Raw genomic sequence first — 22,026 nt, 5'->3', positions numbered from 1 at the left:
TGGATTTCTCTCTGCAGCTGAGTCCATGACCCACTTAAGACAACAAGATGTCAAGTCAATGGGCATTTAATATTGCCTACTATGTGCCAGGTGCTATGTTGACCCTTGAGGATGCAAAGAAAGGTAAATACAATCCCCACTCCAGAGGAGCTTGAAGTCCAATGGGGGAGGCAACATGCAAACATCTATGTGAGAACAAGATGCCCTGTCAAGATCAACTGGACATAACAAATAGGGTGATTGGTATGCTGGAGGGCAATTTGGAACTGTGCCCAAAGGGTTTTAAAATATTGTTTGCCTTTTGATCCAGCCATACCACTGCTAGGTCTGTACCCCAAAGAGATCATAAGGAAAAAGACTTGTACAAAAATATTTATAGCTGTGCTCTTTGTGGTGGCAAAAAAATGGAAAATGAAGGGATGTCCTTCAATAGGGGAATGGCTGAACACATTGTGGTATATGCTGGTGATGGAATACTATTGTGCTGAAAGGAATAATGAACTGGAGGGATTCTATGTGAACTGGAAAGACCTCCAGGAATTGATGCAGAGCAAAAGGAGAAGAACCAGGAGAACATTATACACAGAGACAGATACACTGTGGTAAAATCGAATGTAATGGACTTCTCTAATAGCAGCAAGGCAATGACCCAGGACAATTCTGAGAGTCTTTTGATAAAGAACTGTGGGAGTAGAAATACAGAAGAAAAACAACTGCTTGAATACATGGATTGATGGGGACATGACTGGGGATGTAGAATCTAAATGATCACCTTAGTGCAATTATCAATATGGAAATAAGTTTTGATCAATGACACATGTAAAACCCAGTGGAATTGCACATTGGCTACTGGGGGGGGGAGGGAGGGTGTTGGAGGGGAGGGAAAGAACACGAATCATGTAACCATGGGAAAATACCCCAAATTAATTAATTAAATAAACGTTCCCCACTTAAAGCAAGTAAATAAATAAGTAAAATTCTCAGATTGATATGCAAACAAAAAAACAAACAAAAAAACAAATAGGGCGGTTGGGATGAGCTAGATCCAATTGCCATCATAAGACTCTGTGGGTAATTAGTGGTTGTAATCCGAACACATTCTTTGGGGATTTTGTTTGCGAGCTGCCATGAACAGCTAGCTCAGTGGTTCCCAAATTTTTTTGGCCTGCCGCCCCCTTTCCAGAAAAAATATTCCTTAGCCCCCTGGGAATTAATTTTTTTTAATTCTAATAGCAGTGAATAGGAAAGCTAAATGCACCTGTGGCTGTCACCGCTCCCCTGGATCACTGCAGCACCCACCAGGGGGCAGTGGCACCCACTTTGGGAATCACTGAGCTAGATGAAGAAGGCCTAGGAAAGGGTGGCCCGTGTCTCCATTCATGGTGCCCCATGCGCTCTGGAAACTTGGCCTTCTTAGTGGATTTTGAGTGGGAAGTCATCTGGCAGCCTGTATGACATGAGTGATTATCATACAGCTATTTGTGTCCAACCTGTTCCTACTGGTATGATCAGCCCCCGTCGGGCACACTGTATGTTGACCCTGACACAGTGATGCCATTTTGGTTCTCTATGAGTACAAAGGACAACAACCAGCTGACGAACTGACAGCACCATTGTTGCCTCAGGAGGATGGCAGGACATGGCGGTGTTTCAGTCTTGATCTGACCATACACTGGGCCAGAAGGGCCACAGCACGTTAAGACTGGAAGGGATAGTCCTTGAAGAACTACTTAGATCAGTACTCTTATTTTATAAATAGGGAAACTGAGGCCTAGAAAGGGAAAACTTATTTCTAGCTCAGCTAGTGAGTATTTTCTGAACCAATAGTCAAATGTAGGTCTTCCGACATCCCTATCCAGACATCCTTCTGGGTGGCACCGTAAAATGAGACTGCTCTTTCTGGAAGCCAAGTTCGAATCTCAACTGTGCTGCTTACTACTGGTGTGAGCTTAGTCAGCTACTTCATCCCCCTCAGACTCAGCTTCTTCATCTGTAGAATGAAGGGGCCAGTCTAGGTCTGGAATTCTAAGATGCCATATTGGGAAGCTATAAATCCGAAGCGCCCCTATTGTTTAGGGACACGACATCCGTATTCAAAACCAAGACAGATGTGGTCTGACAGCAACAACTCCTCTGTTTTGTTTTGAAACAAAGTGTGCTGTTCAAAAGCAGAGCCGTTGCAGAAGACTCAAAGCATGTGGTCGCCCTATTCTGAAGGTAGCCTACTGCGTAGGGAAGCCTCATCGCTTTTGAGCTAAATGCTCTCAGTGGGCCAATCTGACACAAAGATTTGAACTCTCCCCTGATGCATCATTACCTTTCATAATACCGCTGCTGAGTGAGGGAACACAAAGAGCCTTGGGCTTAGAAGTAGAAGCTATAATGCCACATTGAGTCTTGGCCCCGAGCCTCACCACCTATGTGACCCTGGGTAAGTCACTTCCCCTTGGGGCCTCAGTGTCCACAGCTATAAGATGGACTGGATACTCAAGAAAAATGTTGATAGTGGGCACTGAGGCAGGATGAATTTCAGACTCAAGAGGTCTGGAGTGGAAACCGATGCGTGTGAGCCGACTGGAACCCCAGGGAAGGAAGCTGATGTTCTGTTTTTAAAAGGAAGCTTCAAAGAAGGAAGATGCATGTTTGCTTCATTGGTTTTTAATCGCTTTCATCCAGGAGGGAACCCCTACCAGGAGATGATGAGGGCGAGGGGTGGAACACAGCAGCCCCTACTGTGTGCCTGTCTGTGTGAGAGCCAGCAGTGGTCTGGGCTGACAACTTTTCCACTGGAAACTTTTTGAGGTTTCATACGCTTTAGAGCTAGCCTGGAATCTAGGGGCTGTCGAGTCTAGTTCCTACGATTACATTGGTGAATGGAACTCCCAGTGAGAAAAGGCCCTCTACCAGCATAAATAGGTACCTGCCTGACAATGTATGGCCCTTCATTTTGCAGAGGAAGAGACTGAGTCTGAGACACATATAACCAGCAGCAGAACCACGATGTGAACCCAGTTCACAATAATGTGTATATATAGGGAGACGTTCTCTTTGTAATAGTGAGGCCGTATATGTGTAACCCTTTCATCCGTAGGGGGTAGTATCCAAGATCTACCGCAGACGGTTTGGCTGAAACCACCGACATGATGACTCCATATATGTGGGCTCTCTCTCCCCACTCCTGCCCCTTGTCGGGGCATTCCAAGGCCTCTCCCGCCCCTCCCCCCAAACCCTAAAAAAAGTTAAAGTGGAAGCAGAAGAGCCTGGAAACTGAGGGTAGCCCGCTGCAGCGGTGGACTTCCAGCACTTCATGGGTATACCTCTAGCGCCTTGGATTGACCGTGGATAACGGACACTGTGGAATAGGGGGTCCTATACGTGTGGTGTAGAGCATCTTATTTTGCATAGTCAGACCAGATGTCTGTATGGTTATATATGTGTACACATGGATATATGTACCTATGTGCCCGCACATATCATACTGGTTATTCTCTCGATTACACAAAGGTAGGATGAGTCTGGTGAGGGCAGTGAAATGTAGAGGATTACATGGGCAGACTCAAGTTCAAATCCAGCCTCGAACCCCGACTAACTTATTTGATCGCAGGTAAATCACTTAACCTTTGCCTCCGTTTCCTTAACTGTAAAATGAGGATCATGTGAAAACAGATTTATAAAGGGCCTGCCCTATGGAAATGCCAGGTTTGTTATTCATTATTCCCTGCCTTCCTATTCTCCCCCATTCCTGTTCCCTCTTGTGGCCCTCCCAAGAGCCTGAAGCTCGAGTTCTGTCCCTTCTCAAACAGCCTTGGGAATTCGTACGCCTTTGTACCATTGTATGACCTGAAGAGAGGAGGAAAGACTCACCTCGGGCCTCGTCTTTTTGGGTTCCACAGAGACCTCGCTGGAAGTCTTGATGCTCAGGGGAAGCATCTGGAGCCCGCTGCTGCTGTGGGAGAGAGGGAGAATTCAGCACGTCTGTCACTTCACCCGGAGTCTCTGCACGGGTCCACAGGGACGTGGCTAACACTCAACCCTCAGGCCCTGGCCTTCACAGTCTACTCCCGGGTCTGATGGTGCCCTAGAGATGCCCAAGACCCATTCATCGAGACTTCTGCCAATGCTTCGGTGGGACCGTGTCTGAAGCACGGAACGGGAGTGGAAGGCCCCTCGGTGACTGCAAGGCGTCTCCCTACCCCTTCCACAATGGATGGCCAACCTGTTCCTGCTTCATTGAAGCCCTCCAAGGAAGAGAACTTATCGCTTCATTCCACTTAGGAACAGCCTGAGTCGTTGGGGAATTTTCCTTGACGTGGAGTCTAAACTGACCTTGGAGCCTTCTGCCTCCTGCTCCTGGGGGTCTGGAGGAGGCCACAGGGCAGTCTTTCAAATATTCGAACCCAGCGATTGCGGCCCCTCCTGTGTCTTCTCTCGTCCGGGCTCAACATTCCGGGTTCCTTCAACCAGTCCTCATATGGTGCCGATTCAAGGCCCTTCGCTTTCCTAACTGTTCTCTTTGGATGCTTTCATGCTTCAGACAAGCCCAAGCCACATCCGTACCTTCTGTCTTAGAACCGATGTGAAGTATCGATTCCAAGGCAGAAGAGCGCTAAGGGCCAGGTCATGGGGCTTGCCCAGGGTCACCCAGCTAGGAAGTGGCTGAGGTCAGATTTGAACCCAGGACCTCCCCGCCTCCAGGCCTGGCTCTCTAGCCACTGAGCCACCTGGCTGCCCCAGGGCATAGATCTGTAAAAGAAAACTCTTACCTCCTGTCTTAGAATTAATATTAAGTACTGGTTGTTGAAGGCAAAAGAGCAGTAAGGGCTAGGCAATGGGGGTTAAGTGACTTGTCAGAGGCCAGACTCGAAACCAGGACCTCTTGTCTCCAGGCCTGGCTGTCTAGCCACTGAGCCACCTGGCTGAAGGTGATGCCCCAAACTGAACATGAGCCTCCAGGTGGAGCCTGACTAGGACAGAGGAGAGCAGAATCATCAGTGTGCCAACACTGCCAAGAGAAGGTGGCGACCACAGGCCACACTCTGGAGAAGCCGTGGGGGCTCGGACAAGGTAGCTTGTGACCTCACCTACGGTCGCAGCTGAGATCGCGGTCATACCTTTCAAAAGGCTTTTACCAACTTTGTATAAGCACCTACTATGTGCCAGCAGCCGGGCCCAGAAAGCCACAACGCTGAGCTGCTTTCTGTTGACAGTTTTCCTTGATTAAATTGGCCCATTTGGTTCATGGGTGGCCACACGTGCTTGGCATTCAGTCTTTGGGTCTGGAATGGACTCCCCTCCCCCCAGTTCCCACCCTCTGTGTAGAGAGGGCAGGATGAGAACAGGAGGAGGAAAGTAGTCTCCTTTGGGCGGTTAGAGAGTAGAATATGTGAAGGGATGTAAGCTAAGATAAAAATGGAAAGATTTTGGAGGCCTTGAGTGCCAGGATCAGAAGTGATTTTTCTTCACCGGGAAGTAGGGAGCTACGGCAGGCTTTTGGGAAGAGTGTGACTGTGTATGATTGGGAATGTCACTTAGGTGGTGGTATGAAAGGCAGGACTGGAGACGAGAGGGGAGAGCCCAGAAGCGGGGAACGCTTGGGCTCTGCGCCGATTTAGCTGAGGGCCCGTTCGGGGGGAGAAGAGGCCTGCCTGCAGGAGAGAAGCTACAGTTAGGAATGACTAGGATTTGGCAAGGGATCGCCCGTCCCCTCTCCCTCACCTAGCCTAGCCAAAATATGACTCAGCCTCCGTGAGGGTCGGTAACTAGGCAGATGAGGACACAAACAGGGAGGGAGGGAGGGAGGAGGCCGGGGGAAGATGACGTGGCGGGGCGGGGGGAGTTGTCCTGGGCCAGCTGTTGGGGCGATGGGGAGAAGTGGGGAGGAGAGGCCCAGACCGGAGATGTGGGGGCATCAGAAAGCCTTGGGAAGAGTCTGGGGAGAAGAGAGAAGAGGCTCCCCACCAGGCTCCGCGGAGACAAGAAGGAGCAACCCTGGCCCGGGAGGGCAGCCTCCGAGAGGGAACCGGAAACTCTCCCGTGACGGAGAGGCTCGTTTTGCCCTGGGCCTCTTTGAGAGGCTACGTAGGCGCCGCGTCGCTCTCTTCTAGCCGACGGCCCTGCATCCGTCTGAACACACATTCTGGAGTGGCTGGCCTTTCCCTTCTCTGGCACGTTTGACAGATGAGGAAACCAGGCAATCGGGGTGAAGTGATTCATCCAGGGTCACACGGCTAGGGCGTGTCTAAGGACAGATCTGGTGACCCCGTTTGGGGTTTTCTTAGGAGCTACTGGAGTGGTTTGCCATTTCTTTTTCTAGCTCAATTGACAGGTGAAGAAATTGAGGAAACAGGATGAAGTGACTTGCCCAGGGTCACACAGCTAGTAAGTGTCTGGAGTCGGATTTGGACTTAGGAAGAGAAGTCTTCCTGCCTTCCAGCCTGACACTCCATCCACTCTAGTGCCACTTGGCTGCCCAATTCAGGGCATGTGGGATTAAGACCTGCTTTGGATGGCTACTTCCTGTGCGAGACCTGAACTTCCCTGGATCTCACTCGGTTTCCTCCAGAAAATGGGAGAGTCGGACTCGGTGGTCCCTAAGGCCCTTGCCAGCTCCACCAGATGCCAACAATCATATCTACCTTGCCCTGCCAAGGCATCGGTCATTTACTCTTCTGAATGCCAATGCCCGCTTTTTCTGTCTTTTCCCGACCTAGCTGGAACCTCTTCTATACCTCAAGGACATAGAAGGCCTCAGTGCCAAGAAGGTCTCCTTGAACAATTTCTCCACACGGAGGCGGTGGAAAGCCTGGTAGACTGGGAGTTGGAGGGCCTTGGCTTAAATCCTGGCCTACCCCTACCTAACACCCAAGTGACCTTGGATGAATCATTTCCCCTTTCTCAGGCCTCTGAAAAATGAGGCAATAAGACCAGATGCCCTCTGAAGGCCCTTCCGACTCTAAGTCCCTGGTCTCATGGGCCAGGGGAAGAGCGCTCAGAAAGGTCGAGTACCTCGGTATCCCCTTCCTGCTCCTTCTCACAGGGCCGAGAACTTGCTGAGGTAAACCGGATGAGGATCCCAGGAGGAAGAAGCCTTATCTCTGTCACTAACTTCCCTCCCAGCAACTCAGTTTCCTCTCTGGTAAAACGAGGCCACGAAGCCTGGCGAATCCTAAATTGTTAGGGCATGAAACGTGTCAGCCAGAGGGACCTCGGGAGGTTTCGAGATCAAGGCCCAGCTCCTTACTTGACAGATGGAGAAACTGAGTCAAAGATCCTGTCTCCCAGCATGCCTGTGAGGCCTTGCTAGCATGAAGAGGCTAGGATTTCCCACACTGTGTGGAAGCACGAGTTTAAGCTATATCAGACTATTTAACGGGCAGAGGGAGGGAGAATCTGAATCACAAAATGCCAGAAAAAACCGTTTCTATGCACAACTGAAAAAAAATTGGGGCAGCCGGGTGGCTCAGTAGATTGAGAGCTGGGCCTAGAGACGGGAGATCCCGGGTTCCAGTTTGGCTTCCGATACTTTCTAGCTGTGTGACCCTGGACAAGTCACGTCACCCCCCACTCCCTCACCGTTATTGCTCTTCTGTCTTGGAGCCAATCCACGGCACTGAGTCTAAGCTGGAAGGGAAGGGGTTAAAAATGTAAGTCTTTTTTTTTTTTTAAAAGAGGCTTCGATTCTCCTCACCTGTCCTCCTTGGTGTTCGGGAACTTGGGCCCATTGTTCAGATTCTCATCCATGGGGCTGGCCTTGAAGTCCAGCTCTTTGTCCATCACATTGAGGGGGATGTAGTCTTTGCCTTCCTGCATGGGTAAAAGAGGCGGGGCTTGAACTGGATGCTCTGGGCCCCTCTTTGAAGCCCCACTTCCCTCCCTGGGCCTCGGGCCTGAATGAGGTTCTTCAGCATCTCCCATTGATGAGAGGGTTGGGGGGGGGGAGGTCCGAGACCGAGTTGCTGGGGTGTAGGATGATGGCTTTTAAGTGTAAGTGGCCTGGAATGGATCAAAGCTAACCCCTAGAGCTTGGGCCCTGGGCCTACCCCTAACTGGGCCTTCCCTGGGTGGCCTCTTTTTCCCTGGGTCATTCTGCTGCTTCTCCCTGTAACTCCTGGGAAGCTGATGGTCTAAGAATGATTACCCCCATTTTATAGATGAGAAGACTGAGGCTCAGAGCCATCGACAGACTTGGCCAATGTGGAGGGAGGAGAGAGGGTGCTACAGGTTTTCCCCTTTGTGGTTGGGCTGGGGCTTCCAATGGAAGGGATCATGGGGCAAGGGAAGGGGAAGGTGGGGGTGCTGGGTGCCCGGCAGCTGAGCCCCGTGGCCTGTGAATGAGCCCCATTCATGGCTTCTGGGCTCCAGTGAGCTGGGGTGAGGCCAGCACGGCTCCTCACTCTAAAGCATTAAGCCCTCCGCTCCCTCCCACCCGGTCACAATGATCTGCATTGTATCTGTCCCCAAATTCAGCACCTATCGGGGGCTGGGAATCTCGTGGGACAACTGGCCTCTGGCTGGAGAGTGTCTACGAAGGGGCCCAGTCGTTGGCCCTTCATCATGCCATTTCTTCATCTTCCTCCCTGGGTGCCCGCGGGCTTCTGCTTAACTCTGGGCCCCCACCTCCTCTCCAGCCAACTCCACCTCTCCCCTCCAGTGGGCTTCTCCGGCTGGCTCACTCTGGCTCCTTCTGCCTCGAGCTCTGGGGGGGGGGGGCGTGTGGAGGCAATAAGGATCCACGGAGCCAACTGGGTCCGAGGTTCAGCCACTACAAGGAGACTGAGGCCCTTCTCTCCAATGTTGTGGCAACACGGTGGAGCTGGGAGATGGCCACAGGAGGAGGTATGTGTGTGTGTGTGGGGGGGGGGCGGCTAACACAGTTGCTTTGGCTTGCGCAGAACCAGGCCTGGCGATGCCAGCTCCCAACATGGGAAGCTAATTAAAGAGAGGGAGCCCCAGAGAATGGGCCATTGTTCCTCTGGGGTGTGGGGCCGCCTCCAGTGTGTTTTGTCTGGCCCTGGGTGGGGGAATCTCATTGCTGAAGCGGAATCCCTGCTCCCCTGCACCTGGCTCCTGGCACCCCATGGGCATACCTGCTGAACGCTGGCCTGCAGGAGGTCCCCGAGGCGCTCCACCAGCTCGGTGAAGGTGGGCCTCTCCGCACACTCGCCATTCCAGCAGTCGAGCATGGTCTCGTAGCTGCAGAACACCAAGACGGTCACCCCCGGTTCCTTCTCGAGGGGGCCTTGGGCCTTCCTATCGCTATCCCACTGTCCCAGGGAGCTCTGGGAGCCAGAGCAGCAAGCTCAGTCACAGGCCAGGGACCCGACACGTACTCTTCTGTCTAACGGCCTGGCCCCCGTGACCCTCTGTCTCTCAGCGCCAGCCCCCATGCTCTGACGTTGGACCCCCCAGGTCCTGGCTAAAAGCCCACCTCCTACAGGAAGCCTTCCCCAGCTTCTCTCCATTCCAATGCCTTCTATTCTTCCCATACACGGTTGTTTTCTTGTTGTCTTCCCTCCCCCCACTTCCCCCCAGATTGTAAGTATTAGTTCTAAGGCGGAAGAGCGGTAAACATCTGCAGTGGAACTGAAGTGACTTGCCCAGGGTCACCTAGGTAGTAGGAAGTGTCTGAGGTCAGATTTGAACTTGGGACCTCATATCTCCAGGTCTGGCTCTCCATCCACTGCATCATTTGGGCGACCCCTTCGTATCAATTCTAATGTAGAGGAGTGGTAAGGGCTGGGCCATGGGGGTGAAGTGACTTGCCCAGGGTCACCCAGCTAAGAAGTGTCTGAGGCCAAGTTTGAACCCAGGACCTCCTGTCTTTAGGCCTGGCTCTCAGTCTGCTGAGCCGTCTCGCTGCCCATTATGGATTGATTTCTGGCTGATCCTTAAGATTCCCAGTTCGGCGGGGAGTTGGGGCATATGGGCCGGGCCCCTTGCCACTCTGTTCTCTTGCTTCCCATGTCAGAGGAGACACTCGGATTCCTCCAAACGAGGCATCCAATCTAGAAGCCTTGGTACAGGGGCCAGAGCCCGCTGAGAGCCCGCAGGCCTGGGGATTGGTCATCTTGTCTCTCCGGGTCTCAGAGACGAATATCGAGCCAAACCCTCTTCTCTCTCAGAGGAGAAGACAAAGCAATCAAACTTGAACCCCAAAGAGTCAGATATGATTGAGAAATGCCTGAATGGGGGCAATTCATCTGGCTGCCTCGGTGGATGGAGAGCCAGGCCTAGAGACGGGAGGTCCCGGGTTCCAATCCGGCCTCAGACACTTCCCAGCTGGGTGACCCTGGGCAAGTCACTTGACCCCCATTGCCCACCCTTCCCACTCTTCCACCTAGGAGCCAATACACTGAAGTTAAGGGTTAAAAAAAAAAGAATGGATGGGGAGGGGGCAGTGAGGTGGCTCAGTGGATTGAGAGTCAGGCCTAGAGACGGGAGGTCCTGGGTTCAAACCCGGCCTCAGCCACTTCCCAGCTGTGTGACCCTGGGCGAGTCACTTGACCCCCATTGCCCCACCTGGAACCATCTTGACTCTTAATTCCGAGACAGAAGATAAGGGTTCAAAAGAAAAGGGCGCCTGCACAACAAAGCCCCAGGCACTGCGGGGAACTTCCCCAAATGGGAGAGCAACCGGGACACCTCTGACCTAGAGGAGAACTTACATTTCTGCCGTGGAATACTCGGGGGATTTCATCCGGCTGCCTTCCTTGAGCCGGAGGCAGAAGTCCTCATCTATCTGCACCCCCGGGTAGGGGGAGGCACCTGGGAGAGAGAAGACATGTTAGCGCTCACATGTTTCCCTGCCGTAGGGGGATTCCCAAGGAAGGCTGGGAGAGCCCAGACAGGGCAGGTCTTAGAAACCCCAGTGGGCTGCTGATTGAAGGAGGGAACTTGGATCGCAGTCACTCTGCTTTTTTCCAACCCTTCCCTTCCTTCTTAGAATCAGGGCTGTGCACTGGTTCCAAGGCAGAAGACTGATTAGGGCCAGGCAATGGGAGATAGGTGACTTGCCCAGGGTCACACAGCTAGGAAGTGCCTGAGACCACATCAGAAAAATTATTTCTGAGCCTTGGTTTCTTTCTCTATAAAATGGAAGGGTTCAACTGGACTCTGAGGCCCTTCCCAGCTCTAGACCTTGGATCTTCTGGATGGCCTTGGAAAAGTCCCTTCCCCTTCTCAGATCTAAGTTTCTCCCTCTGTAAAAAGAGGGGATTGGATTCAATGGCCGATGAGCCTCTGTGTGACCTCGGACAAATCCCTTCCCCTCCCTGGGCCTCAGTTTCCTTCTCTGTAAAAAGAGGGGATTGGATTCAATGGCCGATGAGCCTCTGTGTGACCTTGGACAAATCCCTTCCCCTCCCTGGCCTCAGTTTCCCTCTCTGTAAAAAGAGGGGGTCAGACTCCGTGGCCTCTGAGCGCCCTTCTGGCTCTAACGCCCCCTGGTTCTGGGACTTCCCCGGCCCCCGGCTCCCTTCCATCTGTCGCTTCTTTTCCTCTGCGCCAGACGGGAGAGGCCCGGGGTCCAGACCACCCGTGTAAAGGCACCGGGGCCAGCATCCATCTCCTCTCGGCAGTCTGGCAGGCCTAATCTTTATTCCTTTGCTCAGATTCTTCGGTCGGAGCCCAGGGGGCCCAGAGCTCATTCCTTGGGTGTTTGTGTGGAACACCAGGGAGGAGGTCAGGCAGCTGGGCTGGCCCCGGGACGGGACGCTGTGCCCCTTGGCCAAGTGCCGCTGCCCTGAGCTCTGGCCTCGTCCTCCACCGCGGGTGGCGGCGAAGACGAGAGGGCCCGCAGGTCAGGGAGGACGCTATAATAACCGGAACTACGCGCCTCAAGGGCTGCGGGCCGCCGTCCTTGTCAGATGATTGCCGCCATTTTACAGAGGAAGAGGCCACGAAGACCGAGCCTAAATCACAGGGTCCCTCATCTCAAGCTGGAAGGGACCTCGGGGTGCCATCGAGTCCAACCCCCTCAGGATAGAGAGGGGCAGCCTGAAGCCCAGAGAGGGGAGAAAGGACTTGTCCAAGGTCACAGTGGAGGGAGCTAGGCCTAGAGCCGGAAGGGACTTGGGAGGTCATCCAGTCCAATCCTCACAGGTTACAGAGAGGGCAAACTGAGGCCCAGGGAGGAATAAGGGATCTGTCTAAGGTCACGGGGAGGAGGGGGGGAGGCACCTTGGAGGCTACTGAGTCCAACCCAGAACTCGGGCAGGAAAAGGCCTCAGAGGGCCATTGAATCCAACCCCCTCAGGTTCTAGAAGAAACGGAGACTCGGGGAGGTGCGGTAATTTGCCCACGGCCGCCCAGGTATTATTAGATGTTGGGGGTGGGGGAAGGGCAGTTGGGTGGCTCAGTGGATAGCAAGCCGGGCCTAGAGATGGGAGGTTCTGGATTCAAATCCCTTATCAGACACTTCCCAGCTGGGTGACCCTGGACAAGTCACTTGACCCCCATTTGCCTAGCCCTTACCACTCTTCTGCCTTGGCGCCGATACACAGTGCTAAGCCTAAGATGGAAGGGAAGGGCTTTAAGGAAAAACAAATAAATGAAATGAAATCGAATCTAGGCTGCCCAGGGCACAAACAGAGCTCGGGCCCAGAGAGGGCAGCAGCTGCCCCGTCCCACATGGTGATTTCACTTCGGATGCCAGGCATGAGTTATTTGACTCGGGGCTAAATCGTGTGATCGGCTTTCAACAGAAACCTTTTCTTCTGGGTCTTCAATGCCCTTTATCTCGGGACGAGACCTAGACACAAGCGGCCCTGGGCGGGAGCCAAAGCGGCCCCTGGAAGAAAGACAAACATCTCTCCATGCTCTGGGCTCACGCTGGCCTACAAAGGGCTTTGAGTCCGTCCCCCTGGATACCCAGCGCCATCAATCGCTAATCAAATATTTGTGGGACTTTGGGTCTCCCGAGCCCCAGGGCGGGATCCGGAGCAAAGGATTCTGGAAGCGTTCTGCCCCTCCCAGCAGCACCTGGGTCTGTCTCCTCGCAGAGAGGCTGGAGTTCAGCCCCTCGTTGCCTCTCGCCTAGAACGCCGATTGCGACCACCTCCCAGTGGGTGTCCCGGCGTCGCGTCTTCACCTGCTCTGCTCCGGCCTTCACTCAGCCAGCAGATGGAAACTCATAAAACGGAGGTCAAACCCGCTTCTACCCGTATTCAGAACTCTTTGCTAGCTCCCTATTGGACTCGGAACGTAAAATTGTATTCATGGAAAAAGATCCTTGGCCTGCCACTTGCGGCTCCCCAGGCTATGGCTCCCACCTACCTTTCCATCTTATTTCCTATTTCTTCCCCATCAAGGCACACTAGCCTAATAGCGATTCCAGGTGTCTTAGTATCAGCAGGCAGCTAGGCAGTGCTGTAGTGGATAGAGCATTGGGCCTGGAGTCGGGAAGACCCGAGTTCAAATTTGACCTCGGACCCTTTCTAGCTATATAATCACGGACGAGTCGCATACCACTGATTAGTGCCTAACCCTCACCACTCTGTCTTGGAGTTATTCTTAAGTCATAAAATAGGAGTTAAACAAATAATTCTAAAAAGCCCTACTAGGACAGAAAGAGGGGAGGAGGAGGTGTCACAAGTACACAGAGTGCAAGGCCTGCTGTCCGGAGGATGTAGGTTCAAATCTGGCCTCGGGCACTTTCTAGCAGTGTGACCCTGGGTAAGTCACTTCACCTGACTAAAGGATCCACTGGAAAAGGAAATGGCAAACCCCTCCAGTACCCTTGCCAAGAAAAATCCCATCGATAGCTACGGTCTGGGGAGGGGGATGGTCCCAAAGAGTTGACCACAACTGAAAAACTGAACAACAACCTCCTAGCCCAGCCTGGCTCCAGGCCTGACCCATTCCACTGGCTGCGCGTCACCTCCAAGACCCTATATAAAATGCTTGGTTTGGCATTCGAAGCCCTCTATAAACCTAGCCCCTTCTACCTTTCCAATCTTCTCCCATCTTACCCCTCAATACATACTCTCTACTCTATGATCAAGACTGTCTCTCAGCTCTGAGCATTCTGTCTGGCTGTCCCCCTGCCCAGAACTCCCCATCTCCGCCTCTGTCCATCCGTCCCTTCTTCCTTTCCTCCCTTCTCTCTTCCCTCCTTCCCTCCTTCCTTCCCGCCTCAGCTAAGGAAGCCTGTCCTCATCCTCCTTAACGCTCTGTTCACAGCCTCCTTCTTATCCTGCCCGCGTCTCCCTGGCACCCAGCTCTTCGAGTCCCTTCGCTGTCTTTTGCCTTTTTGTAACCTCAGTATTTAGCCTAGTGCTTGGCACATAAAGGGAGCCTAATAAATGCTTGCTGACCAGTTCTAATGCATCAGCTTGTTTTAACCCCTCACCTTCCGTCTTGGAGTCAATACTATGTATCGGCTCCAAGGCAGAAGAGAGGGAAGGGCTGGGCAACGGGGCTCAAGTGACTTGCCCAGGGTCACCCAGCCAGTAAGGGGCTGAGGCTGAATTTGAGCTCCGTTCTTCCTAACTCAGGTCTAGTCCTCTCTCTCTGCACTGGGCCACTGAACTTCTCCCAAGAGCCTCTCCTTCAGCCCCCTTCAGACATCTGGGACTGTCAGATTTCTTTTGGATCCCGGCAACAGCCGGAGGGCTTGGAGCAGTGCTATGGCCGGCTCCTGTCTGGTCCATGGCATCAATGCTTACCCAGCGAGAAGATCTCCCACAGCAGAACTCCAAATGACCACACATCACTCTGGGTAGTGTAAATCTTATCAAAGATAGCTTCGGGGGCCATCCACTTGAGTGGGAGCCGGGCCTGGGAAACCAAGGTATGAGAGAGACGCAGAGACGACAGAGACAGAGAGAGAGAGACAGAGACAGAGAGGGGAGAGAGACAGAGAGGGGAGAGAGACAGAGAGACAGAGACATAGAGAAGGGAGAGAGACAGAGAGAGACAGAGAGAGAGACAGAGACAGAAGGGAGAGAGACAGAGAGACAGAGACAGAGACAGAGAGGGGAGAGAGACAGAGAGACAGAGACAGAGAGAAACAGAGACACAGAGACACAGAAAAGGGAGAGAGAGAGAGAGAGAGACAGAGACAGAGACAGAGAGGGGAGAGAGACAGAGAGACAGAGACAGAGAGACACAGAGAAGGGGGAGGGACAGAGAGAGAGACAGAGACACGCAGAGGAGGGAGAGAGAGAGCATGCCATCAGAATGCTTCATGAGTTCCCAGGACTGCAGGGGCCACGGCCGGGGGGGAGGCCAGGGGCTTCTGCGGGTCCTACTCACATCTCCTTTCCGGACATAGTCGGGGTCCTTGTAGATGTCTCTGGCCAGGCCAAAGTCACAGATCTTGACCACGTTGTTGTCGGTCAGGAGGATGTTTCGAGCAGCCAGATCCCGGTGGATGCACTGAGGAAGGGGAGAGGGGAGAGAAAGGTGCTTGAAGAGCCTTGGGCCTGTCATCCAGACAAGAGAGGCAAATGCCTGGGAGACAGGGAAAGGGCAGGATGGAGGAATCTGCCAAAGACAAAGCCAAAGGGATGGGAGACCAAAGACAAACAAAAGCCAGGCTTGCTGGTCCTGTCTGGAACTGGGCATAGGAAGCAAGGCTATGGGCGTGGACATGAGAGTAGTGGTGGTACCCCACTGGCTCCTGGTTCAATTACAGTGGCCAAGTGCCCGAAGGGACGAGAAGCGCTGGTAAAGGGGCACCCTGGAATAATGAGGTATTCAGAGAGCCCCCACTCTTCGCTCACCCTTAGTGGACAGTCATTAGAATCATTCATCGATGCACACAATAAGCACCTACTATGCGCCAGGTCCTGTGGGGGTCTCTGTGGCTGACAGACAAGCGCCTTTTAGCTAGGGGGATTCTCCAGCTAGCGGGGAGGGAGGGAGCAGGAAGACGAAGGAGGACACATGCTCACTTTTCGGGAGGCCAGGAACTCCATGCCCTTGGCCACTTGGTAGCTGTAGCAGATCAGGTCCTCCAGGGTCAGAGGTCGTTTGGACACATCTTCCGAGTCTAGGGGAGAGCAGAGGCCCAGTGAGAAGGGCAGCGGCTACAAAGGGCACCCAAGTGAGCCAGCCTCACCAGCTACCTAGATGGCTAGAGATGGGGATGGCTGGATAGGAGAAGAGGGGAGAGGGCGGGCAGCATCGATCCTCCTGAGAGCCCAGCTGAGCAACGGCATTTTCTCCATTCCCACAGATGGCCAACTGGCATCCCTTGGAGTATGGGATCACAGTAGACATTAGGGACCCGAGAGTACACAAACTGTGGGACACTCCTCCTGATTGCAGGATGCAAGACCATCTGGAAGGGGTGTGAATGAAGCAAAGGCCAGACAGTCGAGTCCACTTCTCAGGTAAATACCCTACCTTTTAAGAAACCCTCCCCATCCATCTTAGAATCAATACTGAGGACTGGTTCCAAGGCAGAAGAGCGGTAGGGGCTAGGCAATGGAGTGACTTGCCCAGAATCGCCCAGCTAGGAAGTGTCTGAGGCCAGATTTGAACCCAGGACCACCCATCTCCAACCTGGCTCTCAATCCACCAAGTCACCTAGATGCCTCTTAAAAAGCAATTTCAAGGGGGGCAGCTGGGTAGCTCAGTGGAGTGAGAGTCAGGCCTAGAGACGGGAGGTCCTAGGTTCAAACCCAGCCTCAGCCACTTCCCAGCTGTGTGACCCTGGGCAAGTCACTTGACCCCCATGGCCCACCCTTACCAATCTTCCACCTATGAGACAATACACCAAAGTACAAGGGTAAAAAAAAAAGCAATTTCAATGCACCCTAGAAAATGAAGAATAGGACAGAGGCCATTGGTCCCATCTGGCCCCTTTCCATCTTGGTAGAGATATGTGGTGCTGGGAAAGGGTGAAACCTCAGCTAAATGTTGGATCCTTATGTAATGATCAAAGAGCCGTACGCCAAAGCATTTTGAATGGTTCTGCTTGGAGAGGGGAAGTACTCAATGAAAACCTTCCTGTAGGACATTGAAAGTGGCCGGAACCACTCATTTGATGACGTAGGTCTGGGATATTTTGGTAACTCCTACTGGGACGTTGGGACAAAATGCGGCCTGATAGTAAGTACTAGGACCTCGGAACGCAGAACATCAGAGCTGGAGGGGGCCGTAAAGACCCTCAATCAGCCACCAATTGGCCCAGCTGCCTGCGGTTCTCTCCCAGGTCTTGAAATGAGGGCAGGGGAGGGATGAACACATCCGTCTCTCACAGCCAGGCTGCCAGGGGGCCACTGGGTGGAACTCACCTTCCTCTTCATCCTCTGAGTCACTGTAGGTCTTGTCTTCAATGAACCCAGAGCTGGCAGAGCTCCCGGTGCTGGCTACGCTCTCCAGTCGTCGCTTGATGAGTTCGGTGAGATCACAGTCAGAATCTTCTGCTTTCTTCTCCCCTTGTTCAGACGAGTCCTGGGTCTGAGAGCGAGTTCCCCCCAATTAATCTCTGGCTGGGAAAAACCCCTCAGCCTGGCCATGGTAAGAAGCCGCCTAGCCTGGAAGGCCAGTGGGTCTTCCTGGGGCTTGGGGCTATTGTTATATTTCCCCCTTACTGTAAATAGGATCGCCAGAAAGGATGATCTCAGATGGCTTTAGGTGTCTCAGTAGATTCTACTATGTCAAAATGGCCTCAAGAAGAGGCCCAGAAACATGCCGAGTCTGCTTTCCAAGGCCCAGTTGAGCTAAGTGCAAAGAGGTCTGGCACCAAGGGATGATGAATTCTTTGGTCATGGCACTCCATCAGTCCCATCTTGGCCCCCATCTGCCTCGGTAGAGATATCTGGTGATGGGAAAGGGTGATCCCCCCATCCTGGAGCCTCTAGAAACTTCTGCTAAATGTCGGATCCTTATGTAATGACCAAAGAGCCATACACCAAAGTGGTCCACAAGGAGCAGCTCCGCATATTAGTGGAACTAGATCCATCCTACACACAGCCCCCCCCCCACCTCCATACACACATACATCCCAGCCTGCCTAAAACTGTCTCTTGGGAAAGGTGATGAGGCAGCAATGATGAAAAATCACACCATTCTAGGCACCAAAGAGACAAAGAGAGGTGGACGGGTCTTCCTGGCTCTTTCCCTGTTCCTCAGCAGAACCCTCACGGTGCTACAAAAGGGACAGAGGATGTGACCAACGGGGGCTGATCATTGAGCCTGGGGGCAGCTTTGGATTAGGGGGGAGCATGAGGACACTAAGGCTACCCTATCGGAGGCACCCAGGGTAAGGAAAGGGGGCAAGACTGGGGAAGCCAGGGAAGAACACTCCTACTCAGTCACTGACTTGCCCCACTGAGTCCCTACTGGAAAGATGTCTGATGGGCCTGGGCTTGAATTTCCCCCATGTGTAAGATGGGTAGCCAAGTAAGAGACAGATACTGGTTCAATAAAAGGAAGAACTTCCTCACAGCTCAGAACTCTGCCTCCAAAGGTAGTGAGTTCCCCACCACTGGGAGTGAGCAAGCACAGGTCAGTTGAATTCTCATTGGGATGCTCTAGCTGGCCTTCTTATACTGGGTAGGGAGCTGGACGAGCTGTTCTTGGAGGCCTCTCCTCCGCCCTATTTCTGCAGTCTCATTTCCCCATCCAGAACATTGTTTACCCCAGTGTCGGAGAAGCCCAGGAGCCTCTTCCCCAGGGTTGCCTGTACTGACGGTGTCACTCAATTCCTGACCATCACCTCTCTGGGGCCGAGAATAGAACCGGAGACGGGCCACCCACCTTGTAGGCAACGAAGTCTCCTCTCTTCCCTCGCAGGAAGTTGGACAGGTTCCCATACTTGCAGAACTCCACGATGACCATCAGAGGGCCTGCCAAGGGGTTGGCACACAGTCGCTCAGTACCCACCCTTGACCCTTCCAGCACCCCCTGGCCCTGCACGTGGTGGACCCAAGATCTCCTTGCTCTAAGCTCTCAGGATCTTAGGATTGCTGGATGAAAGGAATGTGAACTTTGATCATCAAAGGGGTCAGTCCTTGGGACAATGGTTGGCCAGGTGGTGAACAGGAATGAGAAGCTTTCCCTGCTGGGTCCCCCATGGGCCCTGGCAAAGCTGAGGCCCAGGCACATGACGTGCTCCTGTCTGGTTCCCCCAATAGGTAAATACATTGGGGGGGGGGAGTTGAAGTCATTCTGCAAGAAGAGCACATTGGTAAATGCTACTGACTGTCAGTGAGCACCCCTGGGAGGGAGGTTTCACTACCACCAACACGTGCCAATCTCCCTGTTTCAAAAATAAACCTGTGCCCACAGCTTTGGAGCAGGCGTCCCAGGCTGACGGCAGGAGGGAAAGAGCACTGGCCTAGAACACAGCCAGGGGCATGGGCTTAAATTACAGCTCTAAGCTTCATATCTATGACTCTTTCAGCAAGTCACTTCCCCCTCTCTGGCCTCAGTTTCCTTCTCTGTAAAACGAGGAGGTTGGCCTAGCTGACCTGAGGCCCCTTCCAGTTCCAAGTCCAAGATCCGAGATCAAGTATCTCGTATTGTTCTTGTGGAGAAGATGAAGAGATGAGGTTTAGGTGTTATTAGAACAAAGTGGAATTAGAAGAGGTTGGATGCCAGACTCACGAGTTGTTCAGTGCCAATGTAGCAGCAAGTCTCTAGTGGAGTGCCCCGAGGATCTATATTCGGCTCTGTGCTATTAATCTTTGTTTTAAACCCTTCCCTTCCAGCTTAGAATCAATCCTGTGGATTGGTTCCAAGGCAGAAGAGAGGTAAGGGCTAGGCAATGGGGGTTCAGTGACTTGCCCAGGGTCACACAGCCGGGAAGTGTCTGAGGCCAGATTGGAACCCGGGACCTCCCGTCTCTAGGCCTGGCTCTCCATCCACTGTGTTACCAAGATGCCCCAGCTACTTAACACTTTACCAGTGACTTGGATAAACGCATGGATGATCAAGTGACCTCGGAGGCTCCCCTTCATTGCAGGAGGCAAATCTTTAAGCAGAGGCCTGGGGAAGCCAGGTCAGGTGTGGTTGGGCCAGGGGCTTAGGGGGGTCCTTGCCAACTCTGAAGCTTTGGGAGGATTCAGTGGCCGAGAGGCCGGCCCAAGGATGGGGGCTGGCCCCTGAGAGGCCTCGCCGGCTTTCTCGGGGTCACCATTGCAATTAGCAGTGTCCAGTGTGCAGTCTCCGAGCCGGAGGGCCCCCTCTGAGGGTCTCCCACTCCAGCTCCAGAGGCATTGGCCAAGTCACTGCTGATACAGGGAGAGAACTGGAGGGGAAGTTTTCTCCTCTCCGTTCCCACTGCTCAGAGTGAAGATGCACAGTGGTTAGGGTGAGGCTGTGCCGTGGGCGTGTTGCCTGGATACAGCAGCACCCCATTAGAGTCGTGTTCCTCACTGCCTAGATTGGGGGCTATTATTCACCTGTAAGCAGAACAGCTCCATCTGTCAGAGTCCCCATGACGTCCCTCAGAGCAGCTTCTCCCCCCCCCCTGCAGCAGGCCCCGACGGATGTACGTGGGACCTGCTGCTGAGTCACTGGGCACCCGGCACCCAGCTACTCAGACGCAGGCTTCGGGGAGCTCCCTGTTCACGGAGCCCCAACAACTTGGAATCCATTTTCTTAACGCTTAAGAAAACCTCAACAATTGGGCTGTCAGCCGCCCCCAGATCACCTGGCACATGCCCCTCGCAGGCCCGTGGGCACGGCCCAGAACCGGAGTCAAAGAGCTCCCCAGGATGCTGAGCCCACCAGGCAATGACTGAGGGGAGCAGCCCCAGCCGGGCCAGCGTCCGTCCCTCCCTCCCGGGCCACTTGCCTATCCAGGGACCTGACTGGCCTCTTCACTCTCCCTCGAGCAAGACCCTCCATCTTCTTCCACCAGGCATTTTCTCTGACAGGCCCCCATGCCCGGAATGCTCCGCCCCCCCCATTCCCCGCCTCTGCCTCCTGGCCCCCCCGACTCCCTTCAAAGCCACCTTCTTCAGGAACCCTGTGCGGAGCTCCCTAACGGCAGCAGCTTCTCTTTCTCTGGGGACCAGTCCCAGGTCAGCCCACATCAAGCCTGTCCGTACAGAACTGCTGTCGTGTTGCCTCTTCCTTTAGAAGGACAGGCCCATCTCTAGCCTGCCCCTCTCCCTCTCCCTCTCTCTCTCTCCCTCCCCTTCTCTCTCTTTCTCTCTCTCTCTGTCTGTCTCTCTCCCTCTCTCTCTCTGTCTCTCTCTGTCTCTCTCTCTGTCTGTCTCTCTCTGTCTCTGTCTCTGTCTCTCTCTCTCTCTCTCTCTCTCTTTCTCTCTCTGTCTCTCTCTCTCTCTCTCTCTCTCTCTGTCTCTCTCTCTGTCTCTGTCTCTGTCTCTGTCTCAGCCACTCCACCTCACCCCCACATATGCCAGGCTGGAGGAACCCAATCGGGAGAGCATCCTGGCCACTGAAATCAGCCTAAGCAAAAGCAGCCCCGCACTGGAAGCGCCTTTGTGGTTTGGGTCAGGTCTGCCATTCTCTAAGCAGTCTCCTGACCCAGCTTCCCGCAGCCATTCTCCCCAGCCCATCCACCCCGGCACTGCCAGGCTCATCCTCCTTCTCAACAGATCTGCTGGTGTCACTCCTTAGAGAAGAGAAGGCTCCTGCTTGGAGGGTCTGAGCGCTTGCATTCAATCTTGCTTGAATGACCTTGGACAAGTCACTGGGCCTCAGTTTCCTCATTTCAGAGGTGTCTTAATGCCATAATTAGACTCTTAGTTGCATGAAGGCAGTGTCTTTACACACACACACACACACACACACACACACACACACACACACACACANTCTCTCACACACACACACACACACACACACACACACACACACACACACACACACACACACGGCCCTGACCATTATCTATACAGGTACTGGTTGGATCAATGAAGGTAGGAAGGAAGGAAGGAAGCAAACGGCCCTCAGAGATTTCTCCAGCATAACAGCTTGGGAGTACAAGGGCCAAGAAGGAAATGAAAGCGGTCAGAGCGCTTCCGCATTCATTTTCTATCTCTTCTTCTTCTTCTTTTAACCCTTACCTTTGTCTTAGAATCAATACAGTGTATCGGTTCCAAG

General features: G+C 53.3%; 1 protein-coding gene across 1 annotated transcript in view; it reads right to left on the bottom strand.

The window, feature by feature from the left end:
- LOC123253770 (vascular endothelial growth factor receptor kdr-like) overlaps positions 1-22,026 on the bottom strand; it is a 113,676-nt gene that overhangs the window by 6,527 nt on the left and 85,123 nt on the right. The window contains exons 20-28 of the mRNA XM_044682914.1: positions 18,709-18,797; positions 17,241-17,406; positions 15,894-15,991; positions 15,253-15,375; positions 14,664-14,775; positions 10,665-10,764; positions 9,087-9,192; positions 7,688-7,803; positions 3,865-3,946 (exon numbers count right to left, since the gene is read on the bottom strand). Coding sequence (XP_044538849.1) covers positions 3,865-3,946; positions 7,688-7,803; positions 9,087-9,192; positions 10,665-10,764; positions 14,664-14,775; positions 15,253-15,375; positions 15,894-15,991; positions 17,241-17,406; positions 18,709-18,797 — 992 coding nt within the window. The remainder of the gene's footprint in view (positions 1-3,864; positions 3,947-7,687; positions 7,804-9,086; positions 9,193-10,664; positions 10,765-14,663; positions 14,776-15,252; positions 15,376-15,893; positions 15,992-17,240; positions 17,407-18,708; positions 18,798-22,026) is intronic.

This window comes from Gracilinanus agilis, chromosome X (genome assembly GCF_016433145.1).
Source record: "Gracilinanus agilis isolate LMUSP501 chromosome X, AgileGrace, whole genome shotgun sequence".
Lineage (NCBI taxonomy): Eukaryota > Metazoa > Chordata > Mammalia > Didelphimorphia > Didelphidae > Gracilinanus > Gracilinanus agilis.
The sequence above is the reverse complement of the archived record's forward strand: the minus strand, read 5'-3'. Positions and strand labels throughout refer to the sequence as shown.